Source organism: Podarcis vaucheri, assembly GCF_965113315.1.
Source record: "Podarcis vaucheri genome assembly, chromosome: 1".
In the NCBI taxonomy this organism is placed as follows: domain Eukaryota; kingdom Metazoa; phylum Chordata; class Lepidosauria; order Squamata; family Lacertidae; genus Podarcis; species Podarcis vaucheri.
The window spans coordinates 84,949,507-84,971,963 of record NC_138759.1 but is presented as its reverse complement, the minus strand read 5'-3'; the positions used below and the strand labels follow the sequence as shown (position 1 = coordinate 84,971,963).

General features: G+C 45.3%; 1 protein-coding gene across 8 annotated transcripts in view; it reads left to right on the top strand.

Moving 5' to 3' along the window:
• The window catches only part of P2RX3 (purinergic receptor P2X 3), a 28,186-nt gene continuing 5,729 nt past the window's right edge, over window positions 1-22,457 (top strand). Inside the window, exons 1-6 of one of the 8 annotated variants that reach the window (XM_082211905.1) lie at window positions 1-305; window positions 12,207-12,342; window positions 19,500-19,571; window positions 20,190-20,253; window positions 21,005-21,098; window positions 22,003-22,080. In XM_082211905.1, coding sequence (XP_082068031.1) covers window positions 187-305; window positions 12,207-12,342; window positions 19,500-19,571; window positions 20,190-20,253; window positions 21,005-21,098; window positions 22,003-22,080 — 563 coding nt within the window. In that variant the 5' untranslated portion in view covers window positions 1-186. Of the gene's footprint in view, window positions 306-10,901; window positions 10,980-11,775; window positions 12,343-13,200; window positions 13,819-17,777; window positions 17,896-19,499; window positions 19,572-20,189; window positions 20,254-21,004; window positions 21,099-22,002; window positions 22,081-22,457 lie in introns of those variants that run through there. The other 7 variants (XM_082211909.1, XM_082211906.1, XM_082211908.1 and 4 more) reach the window with 7 other exon arrangements.

Sequence of the window (22,457 nt, the reverse complement as noted above, 5' to 3'; positions counted from 1 at the left end):
GCAGGAGACAACAGCAGGAGGGAGCCAGCAGAACTTCTTCTTTTCAAAAAGCTTCTGAATGTTTTCCCTGCGCAGATTACACCTCCGTGTCTACCACTCATAGACCCATCACAACATCCTTGACATTCCAGTCCTGTCTGCAGAACATCTTGGATTTGCTCCTCTGCGCCCGGGCTTTCCTTCGGCATGAACTGTGTGGCAAACTTCTTCACCTATGAAACCACCAAATCGGTGGTGGTAAAAAGTTGGACCATCGGCGTGATCAACCGGGCCGTCCAGCTGCTGATCATTTCCTACTTCATTGGGTGAGGGATGGCATGTGAATGGGGGAAATATATTCTCACTTGGGGGGGTGGCTGTGGGAGAAGCAAGGTAAGGGCTTACACCCCACAAATCATCATCGCTCAAGAGGTGACAACTTTTTACACAAAGGTATTGGTAGAGGACAGTAGAACAAGGAAAGTGTTGGGGAAGTTACCGAGAACAGCTTGGCTACCTTAAAAATCTTGCCTTATTTTTGATGGGTGTGAGAAACCAGGTAGACAAGGCTGCTAAGTCAGGGCTTTTTTTCAGTCAGAAATCACCGAAACTCAGGTCCAGCACCTCTCAGGTGGGTACCATTGCCATTGTAAGAGAAAACAAGGAAGGTGTTCATGGTGAGTTCTGGTATTTCTTTTTCTAGAAAAATAGCACTGTGCCAAGTGAATGGTTCTAAATGTAACTTGTTCCTGTAAGGGAGACTTGAAATACATAGAGATTTTCACTTGGATTCTCCAAACTTGCAAAGATCTCTAAGGAAATAATAACTCACATAGGCATGCCTGTCAGCTCTGGAAAAGGAATGTGCAGTTGCAGGTGGCAGGAAGGCTTATGTGGTTCCACGAGGCTGCAGACAGTGTTGTCTCTGGCTTGTGGGGTTTGGGTAGCGGATAGAAAATGATTACCATCTCTCACAAGTCTGGAGTTGAGGAGCTGTTTGGAGAGCCAGGAGACTTGGATTCAGGGCCACAGCAAATTTTATTTGTGAAAACCCTGTTTCATCATCCTAAGGGGTTGTTGTACAAATTCATGGGCTTCTGCCCTTTGATAGCCCCAAGGAAATCATAGACAAAAAGGAGCTGCTGTTGCTGCTGCTTTTTAACTGAAGAAGTGCTCACGATTATTTGCCTATTGTGCCATGTGTTTACCTGAGACCAAGTAGCTGAATTCATGTTGTCCCTTCAGAGACTTTGTTTGGACGTGTGATTATGTAGGCAAGCTTGTCCACACATACTGTATAGTCGTTTCTTCCAGCAAAAGAAGGATTCTGCTAACTCTTTGCACTATGTTGTGCCATTGCAAACTTGCTCCCCGAGCCAGAGCATCCAGCCCCACAGAGACTTTACCACATGCCATGATAAAATTTGCTTTACCAGATGGCAAGAGGCTCCTGGTAGTTGTTTTAATTCATTCTACTCGTGGCTTTTATGGGTTGGGTGTTCATTTGAATGTGAGCAAAGAAGAGGGACACGAGCACGTTTGAACAGACATAGATGGGGGAGCTGCGTGTCGTTCCTGGAAAAGTAAATCTATCAGTGTGCTGAATGTGGGAGATCTGTATGAATAACTGAAGCAAGGACGTGATTCATAGGTTAGTGGCAGACAGCACATGATTTGACTGCAGAAAGCCCCCTGCTCCTTCTCTCCACATCTTCAGGGAAAAGGATTAGGGAGCAGGTGATGTGAAAGAGTTCAGCTTGAGACGCTGGAGAGCCACTGTTAGTCAGAGTGGGTAGTGCTGGGCTTGATAGCGAAAAGGTCTGACCTGGTAGAAGGCATCTTCCCACAGTTCTCAGGGGAGCTAGGACGGTTTGGGAAGGAGGCGATTAACAGTTCACTTAGCTGCTTTGGGATGGGTTCTGTGTTCTGTTTTTCCTGAGACTGTTTATACCGGAGTAGTCTCACTGACATCTTAAAGTTGTTTCTGGGAGAAAAATATATATTGGGGGGTGGAGTAAAGGAGGGAAGCCTTTTGGGGGATGACTGCATGGGATGGTAACTCTATAAGAAGGTACATTAGTAGATTGTGAGCAGGCTGACCAACTTTAAACTACTTCAGCAGGAAAGGTGTGTGTGTGTGTGTGTGTGTGTGAGAGAGAGAGAGAGAGAGAGAGAGAGAGAGAGATTGTGCACATGGAGATCATAGCTACAGGAGACAACTACTATATAGGGGCAGAGGTTATGAGTACTGTAGTTGGAAATTATGGAAGCCAGCAGCTACCTAGGGAACAGTGACTGTGAAGGCCATCTGGTGGCAAAAAAAAGAAGTAATATGGAAACAGCTTTTGCTGCACACAGAGAGATGTGGGGAGGGGGCGGGGGGAATCACTGCTGGGTATCCTAGTGCCCTGGGCTTACTCTTATTGATTACAGTTAAATAGGTCCATGATATGGTTTTGCCTTACATGCGAAAGAATGTTAATGTCTCCTAATGGCCCGTGAAGGTCTCTTTATGGGAGATAATTGTTAGGAGATGGTTTCTTCTAGTTAACAGAGAGCTTTCTGGAATGAGTAGAAACGGGAAAGCCAGCGGAATGAGGGGAAGACCATAAATCCTCAGTTTCCCCAGGCAAGGGGTGGGGACTGATGTGAGATGTGTGCCTGTGTATAACAGAATAAGCACTTTTGAAACTGATATTGTTGTGAATAGGCAGCACCTATACTCTGGAGCTTCCCGCCAATTCACATCAGGCAGGCACCTTCACTGTATTTTTTCTGTAAGCAAGCTGACCCAAACAGGTAGATATCAATATGTTTTAATCTCTTTTTAGCTTACTCCTGATTCTAATTTTTTTAACGTTTTTAACTACTTGTTTATTTTTTACTGAGAATGAACATATATTGTCAACCCCTTAGTTTCGTTACAATCAAGCAGTACATAATATTTTTGTAAAATAAATATTTGCAGGTAAGAGGGGCAGGATTAAGCTAACAACAGAAACAAAACACCACTGCTATGAGTCAAGCAATGAAATGGAGGGCCTTGAATTTGGAGCTTTGGGGTTCAAGACTTCTAGTCTGGCCCCACATAGGTCCCTGACTGCAGGCCTCAGTCCCTGATCTGTTAAATGGAATGATGGGTTGCTTGTGAGGGTAAACTCTACAAAGTCTGCAAAGCAGATTAGTGTTGTCTAATTACCAGGAAGTCCCATGGAGATACGGTAAGTGGGACTATCCCTGTATACAGATAGGTAGCCGTGTTGGTCTGCCATAGTCAAAATAAAAAAATTCATTCCAGTAGCACCTTAAAGACCAACTAAGTTAGTTCTTGGTATGAGCTTTCGTGTGCATGCACACTTCTTCAGATATCTGAAGAAGTATGTATCTGAAGAAGTGTATCTGAAGAAGTGTGCATGCACACGAAAGCTCATACCAAGAACTAACTTAGTTGGTCTTTAAAGTGCTACTGGAAGGAATTTTTTTTATTTATCCCTGTATAAACAGTGTTGGGAAGAGGCTATAAAAGTACAATATGAAATAATAATTATGAGCTTTATTCTGGGTTGTGAAAGGGATGGTGAGAGAGGGCAGCTATATCAGCAAGTGTCCTGGTTATATGCAGAGGTGGTAGTAATACGGTATATGGGCGTTGCAACAGTGGACACTTCCAGAGGAGCATTGAACCTGAATTGTTTGTAGGACGATTAGGTGATGTCTGTTCATTGGGTATTCACTTTGATTTGTTTATCAGGACCTTAAGACAACCATTGCATCAAGTGCATTTTCCCTGTCACTTTCCTTATCTCAAAAAGTCCAAACTTTGGGGGTTGGGAGTGGATTTGTCATGCAGGACACCAAATCCACTTTAACTGCACAACCTGAATTTGCTGGTGTGTGATGGAATCCCACCTGAAAATAGATAGCCTGCAAGCACTCAGTGCCAGAAGAATGGTGGGAGTTCATTTGCTTGATGAGGCACAGACTTGTTTCCTGGGCATCCTTCCAGAGGAATATGAACGGAGGGGCTGATGGCAGGAAATAGGTGGAGGCCAAGCCCCCCCCCCCACCCTCTGCCATATCAGCTTGAGTGCTTGGACTGAATTGTTCCCCACCCCAACCCTGATGTTGTTAACCAGAGTTCCATTAGCATGGATAGCCGCTTGGGCCTTGCCCATTACTTTCTCTCTCCCCTATGCATACTCCCCTCTTCCGGGGGCAACACAATTTCTTATCCGCTACTGCATTGCTGGGGGAAACTCGGCTGTAAATCCTGTCTTCCCTCTCCACTCCCAGGGGTCTAACAGACTAAAGAACATTGTTCTTCTTGAGACAATTATTTAGCAGTGCAATAAATGCACAGGCTCTAATCCAGCATTAGTTCCCTATGACTAAGGCTGCAGTCCTAAGCACATTTACTAGGGAGTGAAAACCGTCAAAATATAGTTACAGGCAGGGAGCTGTGTTGGTCTGCTGTAGTCAAAACAAAATAAAAAAATTCCTTCCAGTAGCACCTTAGAGACCAATTAAGTTTGTTATTGGTTTGAGCTTTTGTGTGCATGCTCACGTCTTCAGATACCTGAAGAATCTGAAGTATCTGAAGAAGTGTGCATGCACACGAAAGCTCATACCAATAACAAACTTAGTTGGTCTCTAAGGTGCTACTGGAAGGATTTTTTTTATTTTGTTTCGACAAAGCATAGTGCAACTTACCGTATTTTTCCGTGTATAACACGCACCCGTGTATAAGACACCCCCTATTTTGGGGGACCCAAAATAAAGAAAATAGGCGGAGATTGCCTGGAGTTCTTGAGCTTTTTCGTTCAGAGTCGTTCAGCTTTTGTGGGGGGATTGCTGAAAATCACTTGCCCACCTGAGCAACGCTTCCTATTGCACATGACACAAAAGCCACCAAACATCTGACCGCCAGCAGCTGCCTATCACCTGCCCAATTGAATTGTCGCTGCAGCAGCCAATTTTAAAAAGCCCTTGCCGCAGCCAACAATCACCCGAAATACCACCGCAGACAATCTCCAGCTCCCAGCAGCAACCAATCCCCGATCACCCCTCTGTACTACCCATGTATAAGAACCCAATTTTTCAACATTAACATAATAATAAATAATAATAATAATTTTTTATTTATACCCTGCCCTCCCCAGCCAGAACCGGGCTCAGGGCAGCTAACACCAATAAAATTACAATAAAATGTTTTTAAAAAAACAGTTAATTAAAATATGGGTTAAAATACGGGTTAAAATACAATTTAAAATGCAGCCTCATTTTAGTAGTAGCCCATAAATCAAAACCATAAGGGGAGGGAAACATAAGGGTCAGACTGAGTCCAAACCAAAGGCCAGGTGGAACAGCTCCATCTTACAGGCCCTGCGGAAAGATGTCAAATCCCGCAGGGCCCTGGTCTCTTGTGACAGAGCGTTCCACCAAGTCGGGGCCAGTACTGAAAAGGCCCTAGCCCTAGTTGAGACCAATTCAACCACCTTGCGGCTCGGGACCTCCAAAGTATTGTTATTTGTGGACCTTAAGGTCCTCCGCGGGGCATACCAGGAGAGGTGGTCCCATAGGTATGAGGGTCCTAGGCCACATAGGGCTTTAAAGGTCAAAACCAGCACCTTAAACCTGACCCTGTATTCCACCGGGAGCCAGTGCAGCGGGTAAAGCACTGAATGAATGTGATCCCACGGCAAGGACCCCAAAGGAGCATTCTGCACCCGCTGGAGTTTCTGGGTCAGCTTCAAGGGCAGCCCCGCGTAGAGCGAGTTACAATAATCAAGCCTGGATATGACTGTCACATGGATCACTGTGGCCAGATCAAGGCGAGAAAGGTAAGGGACCAACTGCTTGATACGGTGGAGATGGAAAAATGCCACCTTTGCTGTGGCTGAAACCTGCGCCTCCATGGAAAGGGAGGCGCCGAAGGTTACACCCAAGCTCTTGATGGAAGGCATGGCACTAATTGAGCTTCTGCAAAAGATGGGAGTTGGCCCCCCAACCCCATGTCGTCCCGACCCAGCCAGAGGACCTCTGTCTTCAAAGGATTTAACTTCAACGCAGCCATCCGTAAAAAATCCTCATCTTATAAATGGAAAAGCATGGTACTTCTGCATAAATATGCATAAGGTTGAGCCATCCATCTTATTGAATGCAATGTGACCTCAGTCACAAGTTGCTTCTTATAGTAGTTTCAATGGGACCCATGCTACAATGCTATGGAGACTTCCTTGGGAGTAAGCCCCCTTGAACTTACTAGGATTTACTTCCAATAAACATGCATAGGAATGGGCTATTAGTCACCACACACTGTAGCTAGATCAGGACTACAGTGTTTTACCCATCTGATGTGTGGGGTCCTTAAGGTAGTCCATATTTCAGATACTTAAACTGCAGTATGTTGTCACTGGTAAAAATTCCCCGCATCTGTGCACACACAGCACAATTGTGGGACTTGTTAGATAGCACTTGAAATCTCTCAACCGGCAAGCGAAATAACCATCCTGATTCATTTCTGTGTGATGCTATGAGCAGGGACGATTTGCAGTGGTGTTTCCCAGAGAGTTGTGGGTAGTCTGAAAGATAAGTTGCTGCTTGCGATGAGATTCTCATCACACTTTCACAGCTAGAAATGGGTTTGGGAGGGTTTTGTATAGTACTGCAAAGTTCCTTGATCTTGACACTTTGATTTGCCTGATCTGCTTCCTGACACCACCTTCTTTGAGGCTTCTCACTACACCTGTAGCTGGCCTGCCCTTTTAAACGGGTGTTCAGCTTATCCACTTTGTGCTGCCTTCTGAGCCAGAAAGCTCAAGGGCATTGCTTCCTTACTGGAAGAAGAACGCATCAGCAACACAAACTCAAAAGTGATGCTGCCTTTGGCTAATCTTTTGCCTAATTAATGTACAGAACGGATATACCCTTGGCCACAAGAATAAAGTGCAGTTTGGTAGCAGTCTCACTTAGCGCTGTCTCAGAATTCTGTTGCATCCCATGCAAAATAAAAGGTTAACTATTTCACTAGCCTACTTGGGATGTTTGGCAATAGGTAATTGCTGCCTTGCTATCCAAAAATAATAAATAGAATGTGTGTTTATTATTGATTGATTGATTGATTGATTGATCAATTGATTGATTGCATTTAAATCTCATCTATCCTCCAAGGAACTTAAGAGTGGTATACATGGTTCTCTACAGTCACATTTTGTCCTCACAACAATCTTTTGGGGTAGGTTAGGCCGAAAGATAACAACTGGCCCAAGGTCACTCAGTGAACTTCCTGACTGTGTAGGGATTTGAACCCTGGTCTTCCAGGTCCTATTACAACACTCTAACCAGTAGGTAATATATCTTACCTCTGTGGAAGGAGAATGTGCACGTCTGGCTATGTGTAGTTCTCCATCAGGCCCCAGGATCAGCAGCGCAGTAGAAGGGGAACTCAGGGGAGCACAGTTCCATGATATTTATTCCGAGTAGGATGAGGGCTATCAGGTGCCAGAGTAATTGACAGACTTTCCTTGTTTTGGCAAGTGACTGAGATGACAGTGAGGTTTTCCAGTTTTCGTGTGGCAGAATAACAGAAGTCAGAGAATTAGGGAAATAAGTAAAGAACAGATACTCCTTTCCTTTTCTCTAAAGGATGCCAACTTCATGCTAGTGCTTTGAACTTCTTTGCAATAATGTTTGCATTTCTTTTCTCCCCCCCCCCCTGGTTAAATCATATCTCTTCTGCCAGGCATCTGACAGCTGGATGATGACCTATTCAGGGTGTTTTTTTTCCAGCTGGAGCCAGTGATTTTTTTCCTGGGGGGATGCATACCCCTAAACATTTTGTGAATCTAAGTTTGGCCTCATTGAGGGGCAGTATTTCAATATGAGTAGGAAAATGAGAGTACCCCTAAACATTTTTTAAGGAAAAAAACAGTGGCCAGAACTCACCAGAACTCAGTTCCAGCACCTGTCAGGTGAGTGCCATTGCCATTATAAGAGAACAAGGGAGGCGTTCATTGTGAGGTCTAGCACCTCTTTTCCTAGAAAAATAGCACTGGACCTATTGGATTAAACGTTCCTCTGCTGAGTTTGTGCCTACATTTTTGGGCTCCACTTAAGGGTTTGGTTGTGAACTTCCTGCAGGTATTGCTGCGTGAGCCATCACGACAAGCTCCCACACTTCAGCCTGTGATGCCTTATTAGATTCTGCACAGCTCAAAAGGATATATGATACTCCTGTACAAACCACAATTAGTTGCAGGCTCTATGCAGGCTCTCAAGTTAACACATGTAGATTGGGGATGCTGCATGTCACAGCAATTCTTTACTCACTTAGCATGGAAGGCCTTTAAAAGAGAATTGGACATATTCATGGAGGATAAGGCTGTCCATGAGCAGTAGCCGTGTTGTTGGCTCTGCACTTCCTCCACCGTCGGAGACAGCATTTCTCTGAATACCAAGTGGGGAGAATTACAAGTGGGGAGAGTGCTATTTTCATTCTGGTCCTGCTTTTGGGGGCTTCCCATGGGCATCTGGTTGGTCACTGAGAAAACAGGATGCAGGACAAGACGTACCTTTGACCTGACCCAGAAGGGTGTCTCTTCTTACCGTCTTATGTTCTTACATAGTAAACATGGATTGAAAAGGCTCTTGAGTCACATGATGCAGGTACTGCTAAGCCCCCCTTCGCAGGGTTTCATTTGGCTCACAGCCTAGCGAAGCATTTGTAGTCTGTGTAATCGACATGCTGCTCAAAGCTGGTGCATGGAGTCTAGGAATTGGCATGACATTGATTGTACCACAAAGCATGAAATATGTTCGTGGTCATGGATTCCATTAGCTTCTGAGGAACCTTCAGGAACTTTTACTAAAAGGCAGGTTTGTAACTCGTGATTGTGGGGGAAACTCCATGCTTATGTTCTAAATTAGGGCAAGAAAAAGAAAAGGGGGGCTGGGTAAGTATTTGGGGAGGGGGACTTCTCAGATCCAGCTACTGAACTTTTCCCTACGCAAACAGATCAATCCCATCCCAAGGAAAGGGGATCAAATCATTCCCCCCCCGCTAAATATTTAAATCAGGAGACCCCCCCCCAATGGACAGTTTAAGTAGGTAGACACTTGTAGCACTATGCTCTTGTTAGCCCTCATCCCACACCTTGTTGGTGTCTGTCTGTCTCGGGAGACAGTGGAGGAGTGTGCCTTTGGGGGTGAAGTCAAACTGATAGAAGGTTGCAATCATAGGCGCCGACTCCATGGGGCTTCAGGGGGCCCGAGCCCCCTCAAAAATTCATTTGGGGGGCTCCGCCCCCCCAATAATCTCCGGCACCCCTCCAGCAGAGCGCCATCGCCGCCCCTCCCCCAGCCCAAAATGCACAGGGTCGGGCTGCCTGCATGCCTCCTGCCCTCCCTCCCGAGCAAAAGCTCCACCCAATTTCCTTCGGAGCTGATTAGTAGGCGCAGCACGCTCTCCCCTATTCGCTCACGAGGAGGCGGCGCCACTTTATTTGCATATTCATGAGCTTATTTATTATTCATGAGCTTTCCCACCCCACCCCCCAATATTTTTTATAAGTCCGCGTCCCTGGTTGCAATGCCTGCTGTGGCTGTGGAGAATGATGTGGGATAGACATGTTTTGTTGCAGCTGAGGCAGATGAAGGCGTTTTGTTGGTTGTGCTGCTGCAGATGCACCGTGGCATAAATCAGGAGACACCCCCCCAAACAGAGAGTTTAGGTACGCACGCACTTGAAAGCACTATGCTCATGTTAGCCATCATCCTACAGCAGTAGGAGGATATCCCATCACCCCCCTAATGGAGACAGGATCCATTGCCATAGAAGGGATACAATTGGCTACATTCGCTGGATGGGTATGGTATGGTTCAGATGCCAGGGTGAGGGAAAGTACATGGCCTTCCTAAAATGAAAGGTTCATAAAATGGCAAGATTATTATTGCAGGGTGATAGTATATACCCAGCTTTTACCAATCTGGCCCCCAAATGTTTTGGACTACAACTCCCATGAGCTCTAGCAAGCATAGGCTGATGGTAGTTGTAGCCCAGAACTTTGAATGGGGGCCAGGCTGGTATAACCCATCTAGTGTCTGACTCTCTCTTGCCTGCTGCCGCACTGGAGTGATGTGCTGGGGTTGTTTTTAGCCTCCCTAGTTTGTAACTACCAAGTAGTCAATATAAAACGGTGTTGACCCAGCAAAGAAGTTGTTGTCACCATTTCTGAGCCTCTTGCTGGCAAAGTCCATTCCACACAACAGTTGCAAATATCAGCATCTTTGCTAGATGGACAGGGCATTTTCCCCAGTGACAAAACTGGGGTGGTCTGAGTGCTGGGGAAATGTGTGACATCCCTTCAATAAAAGCTCTTCCTCAAGAGGAGGGGACTGGATCCTGTGCGTATGTTACCTACAACAGCAAAACTCCAGTCTTTGGCAAAGGCAGTAGGAAAGGAGTGGTGTAAGATAGGATAAACCCTTCTACTTCTTCTGAGTTGATCAAACAGAGGGAAATAAATGGACCATTTAACTGAACTGCCAGCTTCATTTCAAAATGACCGTGTGCTTAATGTTGTTAGCATTTTACCAAGTTCTAAGTGGGTATGGAAGGGGGGAAATATCTAATTTAATTTGATCCATTAGTGGCTTCCAACCTTGAATGTTGGCATCTGATACTTCATGAGGGTTTTTTTTTTTTTTTTGTTCTCCTTTGTGATGTTCAAAGGCTGTCATTCTGGTATGGATGGGATGGCATCAGCTGTGCCTGGCTCACATGGTCTTCTTGAGCAAGGGAAGGGATGAACAAGGAAGTGATGTCTCATAGCGGAGGCCATTTTTTAATCTCTAGGCAACCAAAGAGGGATCCAGCAGGGAGATTGAATCCCTCAGACTGGAAATTAGCTGCAAACATTTAGCCGGGAAGATAATTGGCAGTTGGAACAGTTTGCCAATGGATGTGCTTGATTCAGCGCTAGATGTCTGATATCCCATAAAAGGTACAGACACTATCTAAGAATTACTGGAGGAATAATATATGCACCCTGCTGTATGCCAGAAATCAGACTGATGATAGAAAGGCCCTTTACAATCTGTGATTCACTGAAACCCAAATTAGACAAATTGCATTACAGATTGCATTCTTAAGCACATGCTCTTATTGGGGAGCAGGCTTAATTGAAATCAGTGGGATATGCTGTTGAGTAAATGTGTTCAGGTGACATTTTTCCATTTGGCCAGTGCTGATATGCTCCCTGGCTTCCTTCTTGGTAAAGTCACCGTTGTCAGAGCCATCAGCTGCATACATGGATGGCATTTCTATCTATCGCTGTGATAAATCAATATAAGTCTGAGCGCTAGAGGGCAGCACCCAACAAAAAATGAGATGCGAAGTAAAAATTGCCTTACAATTTGGTTTGGACAAAAACATTCTTTTAAACGCCCTCCTACAGGGCTTATCGTCATTTATTGCCCAGCAGGGAGGCCTGTTGTGGGAAACAGCATTTTTTTTGGAAGCAATAACTGGGAGGGATCTACTATTATGGGGCAGGGGGCTAATGGTATAGATAGGACAACGTCTGAACTGGAAAATAGTATGTTTATGGTTCAAACTTCATTTTAAAAGGACCTGAAAGCCTCACATCATCAATTACCCCTGCACTCCAGCAGATCACCTCATCACTCCTTCTCTGAAGAAAGCCCCCAACCCCCCAATTCTCATAACAAGGCAACCAGAAGAGGCTTTTGAAATGCCAAACAAATTCATAACACCTGTACTGACTGCAATAGAAATGGATTACGCCCACAGGGAGGGAGCTGGAGACCCCAAAATGAGATAACCGTCTGGCAACAGCTGGGAGAATATGGAAGATGTGACCTCGCTACCACAGGGCTATGCAGAAGCATGAGGAGAAACTACTTGGCCCCAAGATCTAGTAGTCATAGGAAGCTATTCCATTCACAATGCTAATGCTTAGGACACCAAAACAGGGGTCAGCCGTGTGCTGGACTCCAGCTCCCATTATCTCTGACCATTGGCCATGCTGAATGCAGCTGGAGCCCAACAGCAGTGGGAGCACACGAAGTTAGCGAACCTTGCAGTAAAAGATCAGGGTGGTTTTTGCTCATGTAAATTAGTCCACCATTATTTTCTGTGTCTTGTCATTTCATACAAGGCATTCCTAGCCCCAGAGGGCTTGCTAACTGGTTTATCCCCCCTTCTACAGATGGGTGTTCTTGCACGAGAAGGCCTACCAAATAAGAGACACCTCCATTGAGTCCTCTGTGGTGACCAAGGTGAAAGGCTTTGGCAAGTACAGTAACCAGGTCATGGACACGGCTGATTATGTTACGCCTCCACAGGTAAGCCTTTACGAAGTTCTCGGGGAGGGAGTTGGGTTGAAAGGGTATGGAGCTCTCCTGAGGCTGAAAGATGGGTAGGCCATTTGGTTTGTTGATGTCTGGATAAATTGATCATTTTTATTTTTGTCATCATGATTTCAATTTAATAGTCGCTTGCTATGTAAGGAGTCTCTAAGTTACTTGAGAGCGTAAAGTATAATATAAAATCAGAAAAAAGCAATACAAGCTATACAATAACCCATAGCACAGACCCAATAAAGCAGCAGCAAAACCCTTCAGCAGCAGAGTATGGCTTCAACAATAACTTGGGGTGGGTGGTAATGTGGCTCCCCTCTCAGAAAAATATTCCCTGGTATAGTTTGTGCATGACTGTGCATCACTTTCTGTAAGAGAGATTACTATATACCTGATTACTAGCAAGGGAATGCATATGCTGACTGACTCCATGTAATAACATTGTTTGTGAAGTGATAAGAATGTTCTAGAACTGTGGTTACCAAAATGGGGCACATGCCCCACAGGGGGGCAATTTGATTTTTAAGGGGGGCAATTCGAGAATGAGTTATTAACAGTGAATGGCCTTTTAGGCTTCCTCCACGTGAATATGAGTTCACTTTTTGAATAATAATAATTATATGTCACGGGGGGGGGGTGGTGTCAGGATTTTAGAGATGCTTAGGTGGGGCATGGCCAAAAACAGGTTGGGAACCACTGTTCTAGAATGACCCATTCAGCATGGTCGGCCTGCCCATGAGGCTGGTTGAAGTAGCTGCCTCAGGTGGTGGAAGTTGAAAAGACAGTACCCCATGGGTGCCCCCGGCCATGCCGCCAGAAGAGAAGTAGCAATAGCAGCAGCATCGCTTCTCTACCAGTGGCTGTCCTTCAGCTTCCCAGGTATGGGTGACACGTTCCCATTTCATCTCAGGAGGCAAAACAGGACACACTGCCCCTGTCATTCAGTCATACGAATCACCCCTTGATGTTGCAGCCATCAAGTGATAAATGTGCAGGCATGAACCAGATATACATACTTAATATTTTAATGGTGCAAATGAGCCATTTGTGTTTGCACATAAATAGTAAATGGGAAAGGATCAGGGCCTACGGTGTCTGTATTTTAAAAGAACAAACATGGCTGCACAATTTCAGATGCTCAGTTGTGAGTATTTCTTGCCCTGGGGAATCACACCTGAGTGCAAACCTTGTTTAAAGCACTTCTAAAGGCCTTCTTGGAAAATAAGTGTCTTAATGATTTCATGCTTGCTCACTTGCCACGGCAAACGGTGCCATAAAGGAAGATTGTTGGTAGCAATACAGTACAGATGAAGGTATGAAGAGCCTTTCTTGTGGCTCCAAGGCAGCAAGTAACTGGCATCAGCAGAACTGTAGATAAAAGTTTATTGGAGTCTTGAGTCGGAATATTCTATGGATATGCGTTCAGATTTCATTGTACCTTCAGCATCAAATCTGAGACAGGTCAGTGAGCACAAGCAATTTGTGTTCTAAATATATACACACTGTACTTCTCAGGACCGCAGATAACCCTTCTATGCTGTCCCCCCCCAACCCCATTGGAACTGTAACAGAGTTCTAACGTTGCTCTCATGTTCCCCAACTGAGCAGGAAATTCCCAAAACATGCTCAGGCCCATTAGGAATACAAAGAATGCAGAAGAAGAGTTCCATGAACAGAAAACATTGTGGGTAAGAACATGAGCTGTTCCCACTCCCCACCCCCCAAAGATTATAGGAGCAACTGCTCCGAATTCTGGAGCCACCAACTTCGTCCCAGTTGTTTCTGATTTTTGCTGCATGTTGCAGTGAAACTGATGGATGGGGTGGAATCCAAGAGTAAGGCTTAGTCAAGGATATGGTGTCCTGAGGTCCCTGCCAGCTTTTGCAAGTGGACTGAACCCGGGCAGCTGAATGTGGATCTCTGCCGGGGAGTTGGGGGCAATAGGATAGGATTGTCAAATCGTTTGACTTGGTCAACGCAAACTGAGTTTTCATGGGACGTAATAAAAGAGCGTTCATGTTCATTTATTTGATTTTAAAATCTTTAAACTGCCCTTTGTCCAGACAAATCCCTGGGTAGTGTAGAATAAGAATAATACACTGTTGTGTGCCACCCCAATATCCAATTGGTGTGAGATTTCCGGGGTTCCAGGCGCTTACCCAAGGTTTGTGCTTCCTTTGGAATAAGGGACAGCGGAGACTGTGGTGTTGTTATGATATATGGCTTATTTACACATATATACAACCTGAGCCTACGATGGAACATTAACAGCATTAACACTCCAAGAGGGCCTTGTTTATCCCATAGCCACAGCCTTGCATTCACACACAAATCAAGCATCACTCTGACTTTCTGGCTTCCCAGCATGCAGCATTTTTCCAGCTTCTAGCTCAGACCCTGCAATTCTTCACTCTCACCTTTGTCTTTCTAACTACCAGCAAGTTTGGCATCTGGCACAGATCCACTTCCTTTGTTCTCTTAATGTCTCCATCACCTCACCAGGAAGCTAGCCTGACTCTTCTAGGAATTTTAATCCCTGCTTATATTACACTTGCTGGACAGGGGATAGAAGAGTTTCAGCATACAGCCTACTCCCCGACCTCCCACCACCGGCCAACTCATAACAATACAGTAGAATCAAAACAGAATTCATCATAATAAAGATACACACACCCATTCCTGTTACACCCCACTCGACTCCCTGCAAATACCACATAGTCTTTTTTAAAAAATAAATGTTATTTTCCAATTTTTCCCCAATAGTATTTTGACATAAATACAATCCAATTTCAACAAATATATGCAAATACCACAGTCTTAAACTGGCATCAAATAAATTGTGAAGTCAAGCTTTTGGGGGGTGACGGGGGGGATTGCCATGTCAAATGGGTCCTGTGCTGTTTATGGCCTTAAAAGTATGCACCAGGACCCATCCGTATTTCTTAATGACTTTTTATGGTCTCCTGAATGGGCAGTTTGTCAGCAGGGCTGGAATATGGGACGGTTCTCAGCAGTTGTGTACATGAGAAACAGCACTGGCAATTTAAATAGGCAACAAAAACAGACTGGCAGGATGGGGAGAAAGTCAGACTCTTGTGGTTGGCTGGAGTTAGCTGGAACTGGAACTGGGGTGTTCAGCAGCTGCTACCTACATGTGGGATGTCCGTTTGCCTCCAGTCTGCTTGCCTATTTGAAGGGGGAGGGGGACAAATATTGCAAAGAAAACCAGAACTCAGTTGCTTTTGTACACAAGGAGAACTCATCCCGGCAGCACAGCACCTGAAGCTCTTTACCACTCAGGGAAACAGCAAATGTGTAATCTCCTAGCACACACCTTCCTCAATTAGGGGTGGGGATCAACTGTCTCCCTCCCCCCTTTGCTTGGTGCTAGACCAGGGGTCAGCAAACTTTTTCAGCAGGGGGCCGGTCCACTGTCCCTCAGACCTTGGGGGGGGGCAGACTATATTTTTGGAGGGAAATGAACAAATTCCTATGCCCCACAAATAACCCAGAGATGCATTTTAAATAAAAGCACACATTCTACTCGTGTAAAAACACGATGAATCCCGGACCATACACGGGCTGGACTTAGAAGGCGATTGGGCTGGATCCAGCCCCCGGGCTTTAGTTTGCTTGCCCATGTGCTAGACTGAGCAGTTTGCATTCCTTCATCCTTAAGCATTTTTAGAAAATTATCTGAAGGCATTTCCTGTTCTGCATGGCAGGTCATGGGTCAGGAATGTTGGGTGGCTGTGAAGGGGCCGCCCATCTCCTGGGCCCAGTGCTCCTGATGCTGAAGGAGCTGCAGCCAACATTTCAACTCCCCGCCCAGTTTCTATGGGGGAATTAGGGGGAGGGATTTAAATGGCGGCTCCCAGCCACAGGCAGTGCTTGCCAGCTAGAGCACTGTGTCATGTTACACCCCCAGCATCTGTCACCAAGATGGGGGGGGGTTAAGGTGAAATACACCAGCATGCAAGTTATTGTATTTGAACATCATTAATGGATTATAGTATGCTTTGCTGTTTGTCTTATGGTTCAGTCTTCCTGCACCCCGCCCCCCCCCCCCCACGAAAATGGGTAACACATATATTTGATACATTAACTTAATTTTGTTTTGTTTTTTTAAATAAAAAAAAAGACGGCACCTGAACAGGGTAGAAAATCATTCTGGCTTGCTGCTGTGCCTTTTAACAGCATCTTAATCAGCAGAGATCAGCAAATGAAACCTTTTATGTCCTGGAGATAAGCATAATAATCTGCTAATGTCTTTACAGCTATAGTGGTACCTTGGTTCTCAAACTTAATCTGTTCCAGGAGTCCATTCGACTCCCAAAACTGTTTGAAAACCAAGGCGCAGCTTCCAATTGGCTGCAGGAGCTTCCTGCACTCGAGCGGAAGCCACACTGGACGTTTGGCTTCCGAAAAGCGATTGCGAATCGGAACACTTACTTATGGGTTTTCAGCATTCAGGAGCCAATTTGCTCGACAACTAAACCATTTGAGGAACCAAGGTACCACTGTATTCATAAAGGTACCACTGTATTAAAATAAAGGACGGAGATGATGTACACAACATCACTTTTTGGCTGTGGAAACATCCACTGCGCTCCCACTGGTGTTCAGAACACAGTGTGCACACAGCATTAGCCGCAATCCATATCTTTCCTGCACCCTATCTCTCCCCCCCCCCTAAATAGTGTGTTTTGATGTGTTTCCTCCCAAACCAAATTCGATCCAATATCGATTCAACAAAAAGGACAACCTTGCTGCTTTTTAAGCTGGTAACATGTACACAGTTCTTTTCTCATTTTGGATCGAAGCTGGTTTGGGTAAAATACATCAAAACTCAAGATTTCGTAAGGAACGGCAGGACTGATACAAGATAAATATGGATTGTGGCTAATGTGTGTATCCTGCTTTTCAAACCAGCAGTGGGAGTGCACTCTAAACGGAGTAAAGGGAATGTGCGGGTCAGTGAAGGCTCAGACATGGAGGGGACACCTCCAAACTCCAGCATCATCCAGAGCCGAGCAGCTTTTCAGAGAGCTGCAAGGGGGAGGAAGAATCGGCAAAAAATGCTTTCCCCCTTCCTTCAGCAGAAACACCCCAACAGTGGAACTGTGCTCATAGGAGCTCAAGTTCTAAGCCACATGTTTCAATTTTGCTTGCCGAAAACTGCAACAGGGGAGAGGAACTGCCATAAAATGTTTTGGAAACTCTGAGTAACCTTTTTTCATTGGCAGACGTGGGAAAGTTGTGGTGCAGAAGAGAACTTTCCTTCTTAACTTATTGGAAAATTCAGAGTAATTCCAAGCACAGAAACCAGCTCTGTTTTTGTTTTCCTGCCCAGTCCCGAGGCAGATGCTTGAAAAAGGGAAACTCATTTTCTCCTAAGAGTTGCGGCTTCTTATTTCCAGACTTGACATTCCAGAACATAAGGGCTGCTCTGTGCTGTTTGTTTCAAGGTGGGACCTTGTTTCAGGATCACTTTACGTGGAAATTTAGTTATTTCATTTTATGAACCAGGGATTCCAGGTAAGCTGTGCGGGAGAGGGGGAGATTTGAACTTGCGTCTCCCCAGTTTCATGCCAATACTCTAACCACTACACCACATTGCCTCTCTTTTGTTTGTCCATCTATGTATGCATTGTGAGGAGCCAGGGTCAAGCTCAATTCCTATTGCCTGTGTGAAAAATGCAGCTGCAAGCATTTAGTTTTTTTAATCGTGTGAACACCTTTAGGTATTTAGGCACCCCTAGGTGTGGAACATTTTACAAGTGTGCCATGCAAATCCTTAGATTATATTGATATTACACAGCTTTAAAAAAGTTATTCTTTATTGAAAAATTAAAAGGATTTTTGTACCCAGTATAAAGTTACAAGTGAAAAGAATAACAATTCTTAAAATACACCTGTGAAAAAAGATTGTACTTATCCTAAACTTAACCTAATACTGTGTTTGTACAGATGATTTCTAAATATTGTTAATTTTGTCCTTGGCAAGTCTAGATTTGTACTTGTTTATCTATTCCCAGTAACAAGGGCTGGTGGACTGGCTGGCTGGACTCCCTCGCCCACTTGCTTACTCCAAGGCCACTTCAGCTCCTGGCAACCAGTACCCCCTGGCCAGCCCCAGAGGCACCATTCGCCTGGGGAGCTTGTGGCCAGGGCTGGTGCAATAAACAGCTGTGCAAGCCTTTGGGAGGCAGAGATGCAAAAGGGCAACAGAGGAGGGAGGGAAGAAAAGTCAGAAGAGTGCCACGGCACACTGGTTGAAAACCACTGGTGTACAGGATGCAGGTTCTCTGCACAAGTTCCCTTTCAAATGTTAAATGCAAAAGTGACTGTGCATATGGCTGAGTAGCTGCAGAAGAACAGCCAGAGAAAAGGGAGGGGGTTATTGTTAATAATGATAATGATAATAATAATAATAATAATAATAATAATAATAATAATAATATATATCCCGCCCATCTGGCTGAGCTTCCCCAGCCACTCTGGGTGGCTTCCAATCAAGTGTTAAAAACAATACAGCATTAAAGCTTAACCCTTTCTGATGAAAAAAAATCCTCCCCAGCAACTTTTCTCCCTGGGAAGGAAGGGTACCCCCCAAACCTTTTCCTCCCCAGTGGTGGAAAAGCTTGAGTGAGTGCTCAAGGGAGGGAGAGGGAGGGTTTTTTACAAAGAAAAAGAAAAGTGTTGTTGTTTTTAAAATATATATGCACAATTGCATCTCCTTTCCAATTCGTTGCCTCAGGGTCTTATTTTTAAAATTCTAATCCATTGCAAAAATAGTCACAGGTCTGGTATGGTGAATTTTTGCAAACTTATTGAGAGTTGGTTGCAGCTGACTAACATTGGTCGATGTGGACAGGCAGGCTCATAAAAAAATGTTTGCTTGTCCCGGTCTCTTAGTCTGTGCTTTGATCCTTGCCTGGGTGTTCTCTGATTCTTTCCCACCCATTGCTTCACTTGGCATACTCTTCTTCAACTTGTCATTTGGGTTTAATTTTGCATTTTATTTTCTTGGTCTGTGACCGCGGTAACTCATTTGTTCACCATTCTTCTGTCTTTGTGCCCTTCCTTGCAACAACGTGAACTTTTCCCTCCTTTCCCTCCCTGCTCCCACCTGCTCCTAGGGAACATCGGTCTTTGTGATCATCACCAAACTCATTGTGACGAAGAACCAGTTCCAAGGCGTCTGCCCTGATGTAAGCAGGTCAGGCAAGAGAGGGTGAAGGGAGGTGGCCTGGGGCTGTGGTTTCTCCTGTCATGTCTTCCGTGCTCTAGACAAAAAGGGGCTTAGCCTTTGGTGCTTCCCTCCTTAGCTATTCCTTTGAGAAGACTATCCTGGTGGCAGAGGAAGCTTTGCAGCAGAAGCTGTCAGTGTGGTGGGGCAGAGTTGCATGATGCCATGTAGCTTGCTTGAAGTGGATGTGCTGGGGCACAGTGGCAGCAACGTGGGCACAGCCAATCCAGTGTTCTTGCTGGTGGCAGCTCTGACGTTCCGCACTGGCCTGTTCATTTTGGAGTATAAAAAGCTGCCTTCACCGTCTAGCTCAGAACTGCTCACACTAATTGGCTACATTGGTGGCAGAGAAAGGGGCGGGGTGGAGTTCATGGATTTTATTAATGGGCTCCTTCCCTCCAAAAAAGAAATTTAAGGACTGATGGTGAATGAGACAGGGATCGGGAGCTAAGATATTCTTAGCTCCCTCAGGAGTCTGAGCATCTCGGAACAGGGGGACAAGGTAACTGGGAACTAATATTGGAAACATTAGAGGTTTCTTCTCTCTGCCCATCTCTTCTCTTTCCTGTTTCATAAATAGCCGGGGTACAAGTGCAAGGGGGACAAAGACTGCAAGAAGCCCGTCCCCACCGCCACAGGAGCAGGTAAGCAACAGACAATAGACAAGGAAGGAGCGATGTACAAATGAAAGGCTTGTCTTTACCTTTCATTGTCACTGTGAAATGTAATGGCTTTGGCTCATCATTGGCAGAATGATCTATACACCATTGACCTACTTTTTTTCATACTGAATGGTCTGAGGGCACATGAATGATGCTGTGACAGTAGGGGGGAGGGAGCCAAGCAGGGGCTGGTTGGTACTTGGATTGCTCTGTACAGAATTTTATTTTTAGAACAATTTCTGGGATGACGGGAAGGATAAATAGTTGGAATGTGTGGAACTTATTTTCCCCACCATACGTTCTTGAGTTGTGTTGAAACAAGTCTGGTGGACAGGCATCCAGCACAGGAAAAACTGTGGTTTAAAAAGAATAATGTGGCTTTAGATATTATTTTGATTAAGACTGTCCACAGGCTCCAGCTGAATCAGCTCCCAAACCAAATCAGGCCAATTCAGGTTGACCTGGGGTTCAGCCAGGTTGAGGCAGTCATGGATTGCCCCACAGTGGATTGGATGTGCTTGATTAAAAGGCAGGTGGTTGGGTGGCGGCTGAGGAGTGTGTGGAGACTGCAATGGGCCCCTTATAATGAGCTGGAGAGTTCCATCCAGTTTTGCTATTTGAGGTGAACTACAAATTCTCAAGTAATCTTTGAATGAAGACATGGCTTCCTGACATGCTGAGCTTTGCTTTTTTTTACCATGACATTTCCCTGATGGAGTGTTTCCTTCTGCAGGGATCCTGACAGGCCGATGTGTTAATTACAATTCCACTTTCCAGACCTGTCAGATCCAGGGTTGGTGCCCAGCAGAGGTGGACAATGTAAATGTGTAAGTGCTTGGACCATGATTATTTCAAAGAGAAGGAACATTAACCCCACTGTGAACCTTCAATCAGAGCTGGCGCCCTAGTCAACTGACTAGTCAAATAATGCCCAGCAGACCCGCCAACTCTTGCCTGTAGTCAAATATTTCTTGAGGCCAAAAATGTCCTTGCGTAGGTGGTGGCTTAGCTTTTCCATTTGTTTTAATCTGACATGGAAGGACAGGATGGTTCTTTGACAGTTATCCCAGTACTGATCCAATGCCTACTTAAGACTTCCAGCTTCAGGTGACGTGAGCATCATAACCAGGCCCCAACTGGTGGATGCATGAAATGTCTTAGTGCCTCACAGACAAGTATAGGCTTGTTCCTGATTTAAAATGAAGAAATCCCCCATATACGGCAATTAAAAAAAAAAAATCTTGCACAGAAACCTGAAACCTCAACATGAACTATATTGCCACTATCAGAGATCATGGAATCATAGAATTGTAGATTTGGAAGGAGTCCCAAGGGTCATCTAGTCCAACCCCCTGCAATGCGGGGAAACTCAGCTCAAGCATCCGTGACAGCTGGCCACCCAATCTCTGCTTAAAAACCTCCAAGGAAGGAGTTATTTCATCTTATTTCACCTGGTTATTTCATTTGATTAAAAGGTGGTGATGTGGTCATATCCTTTACCACATCTGAGGCAGCAATCTTCTTCAGGAGGTCAGAACATGCCCCACCAAAAGCACAGACAAAAAGCCCTTGTCCTCCAACAGAGGGAAATGGCTAGCAGGGCTTAGGAGGAATAGCCAGGAGACATTTGCCACTTGAGGCAGTCCCCTCACTTTGCCTAATGGCTGGGCCAGCCCTGCAGTACTCCGCCCTGTTCTAAATAATCAATTTCCTTTACTTTTCTCCCTGCAGACCTGTCATGCTAGAAGCAGAAAACTTCACCCTCTTCATTAAGAACAGCATCCGTTTCCCCCTGTTCAATTTTGAAAAGTGAGTAAATGGGCTCCAGCCTATAAACCTGAGTGGGGATGGCATTCAGGAATGTGGCTCCCGATACACTTGGTCTGAAAGCTGCCCTCTGGAAATTTCCCTTGGCCAGAGGTTTTCCTCATCCCGCTGGAATTGTGTTCTCTGGAAGTTGCAGGAGGGCTCCGTGCAAAGGGTGGGAAGTGGTGGCACAGACTGACAGTGGCTGGGCTGCAACAGGCCTCCTGGGCATAGGGCAGGGGCAGGGCAGGGGCAGGGAACTGTGCGGCTCCCCCACCCCACCCCCACCAATACTCTTGGACTCCAGCTCCCATTAGCCCCAGTCAGCATGCCCAGTAGTCAGAAATGATGGGAACTGTATCCCAACAACACCAGTTCCC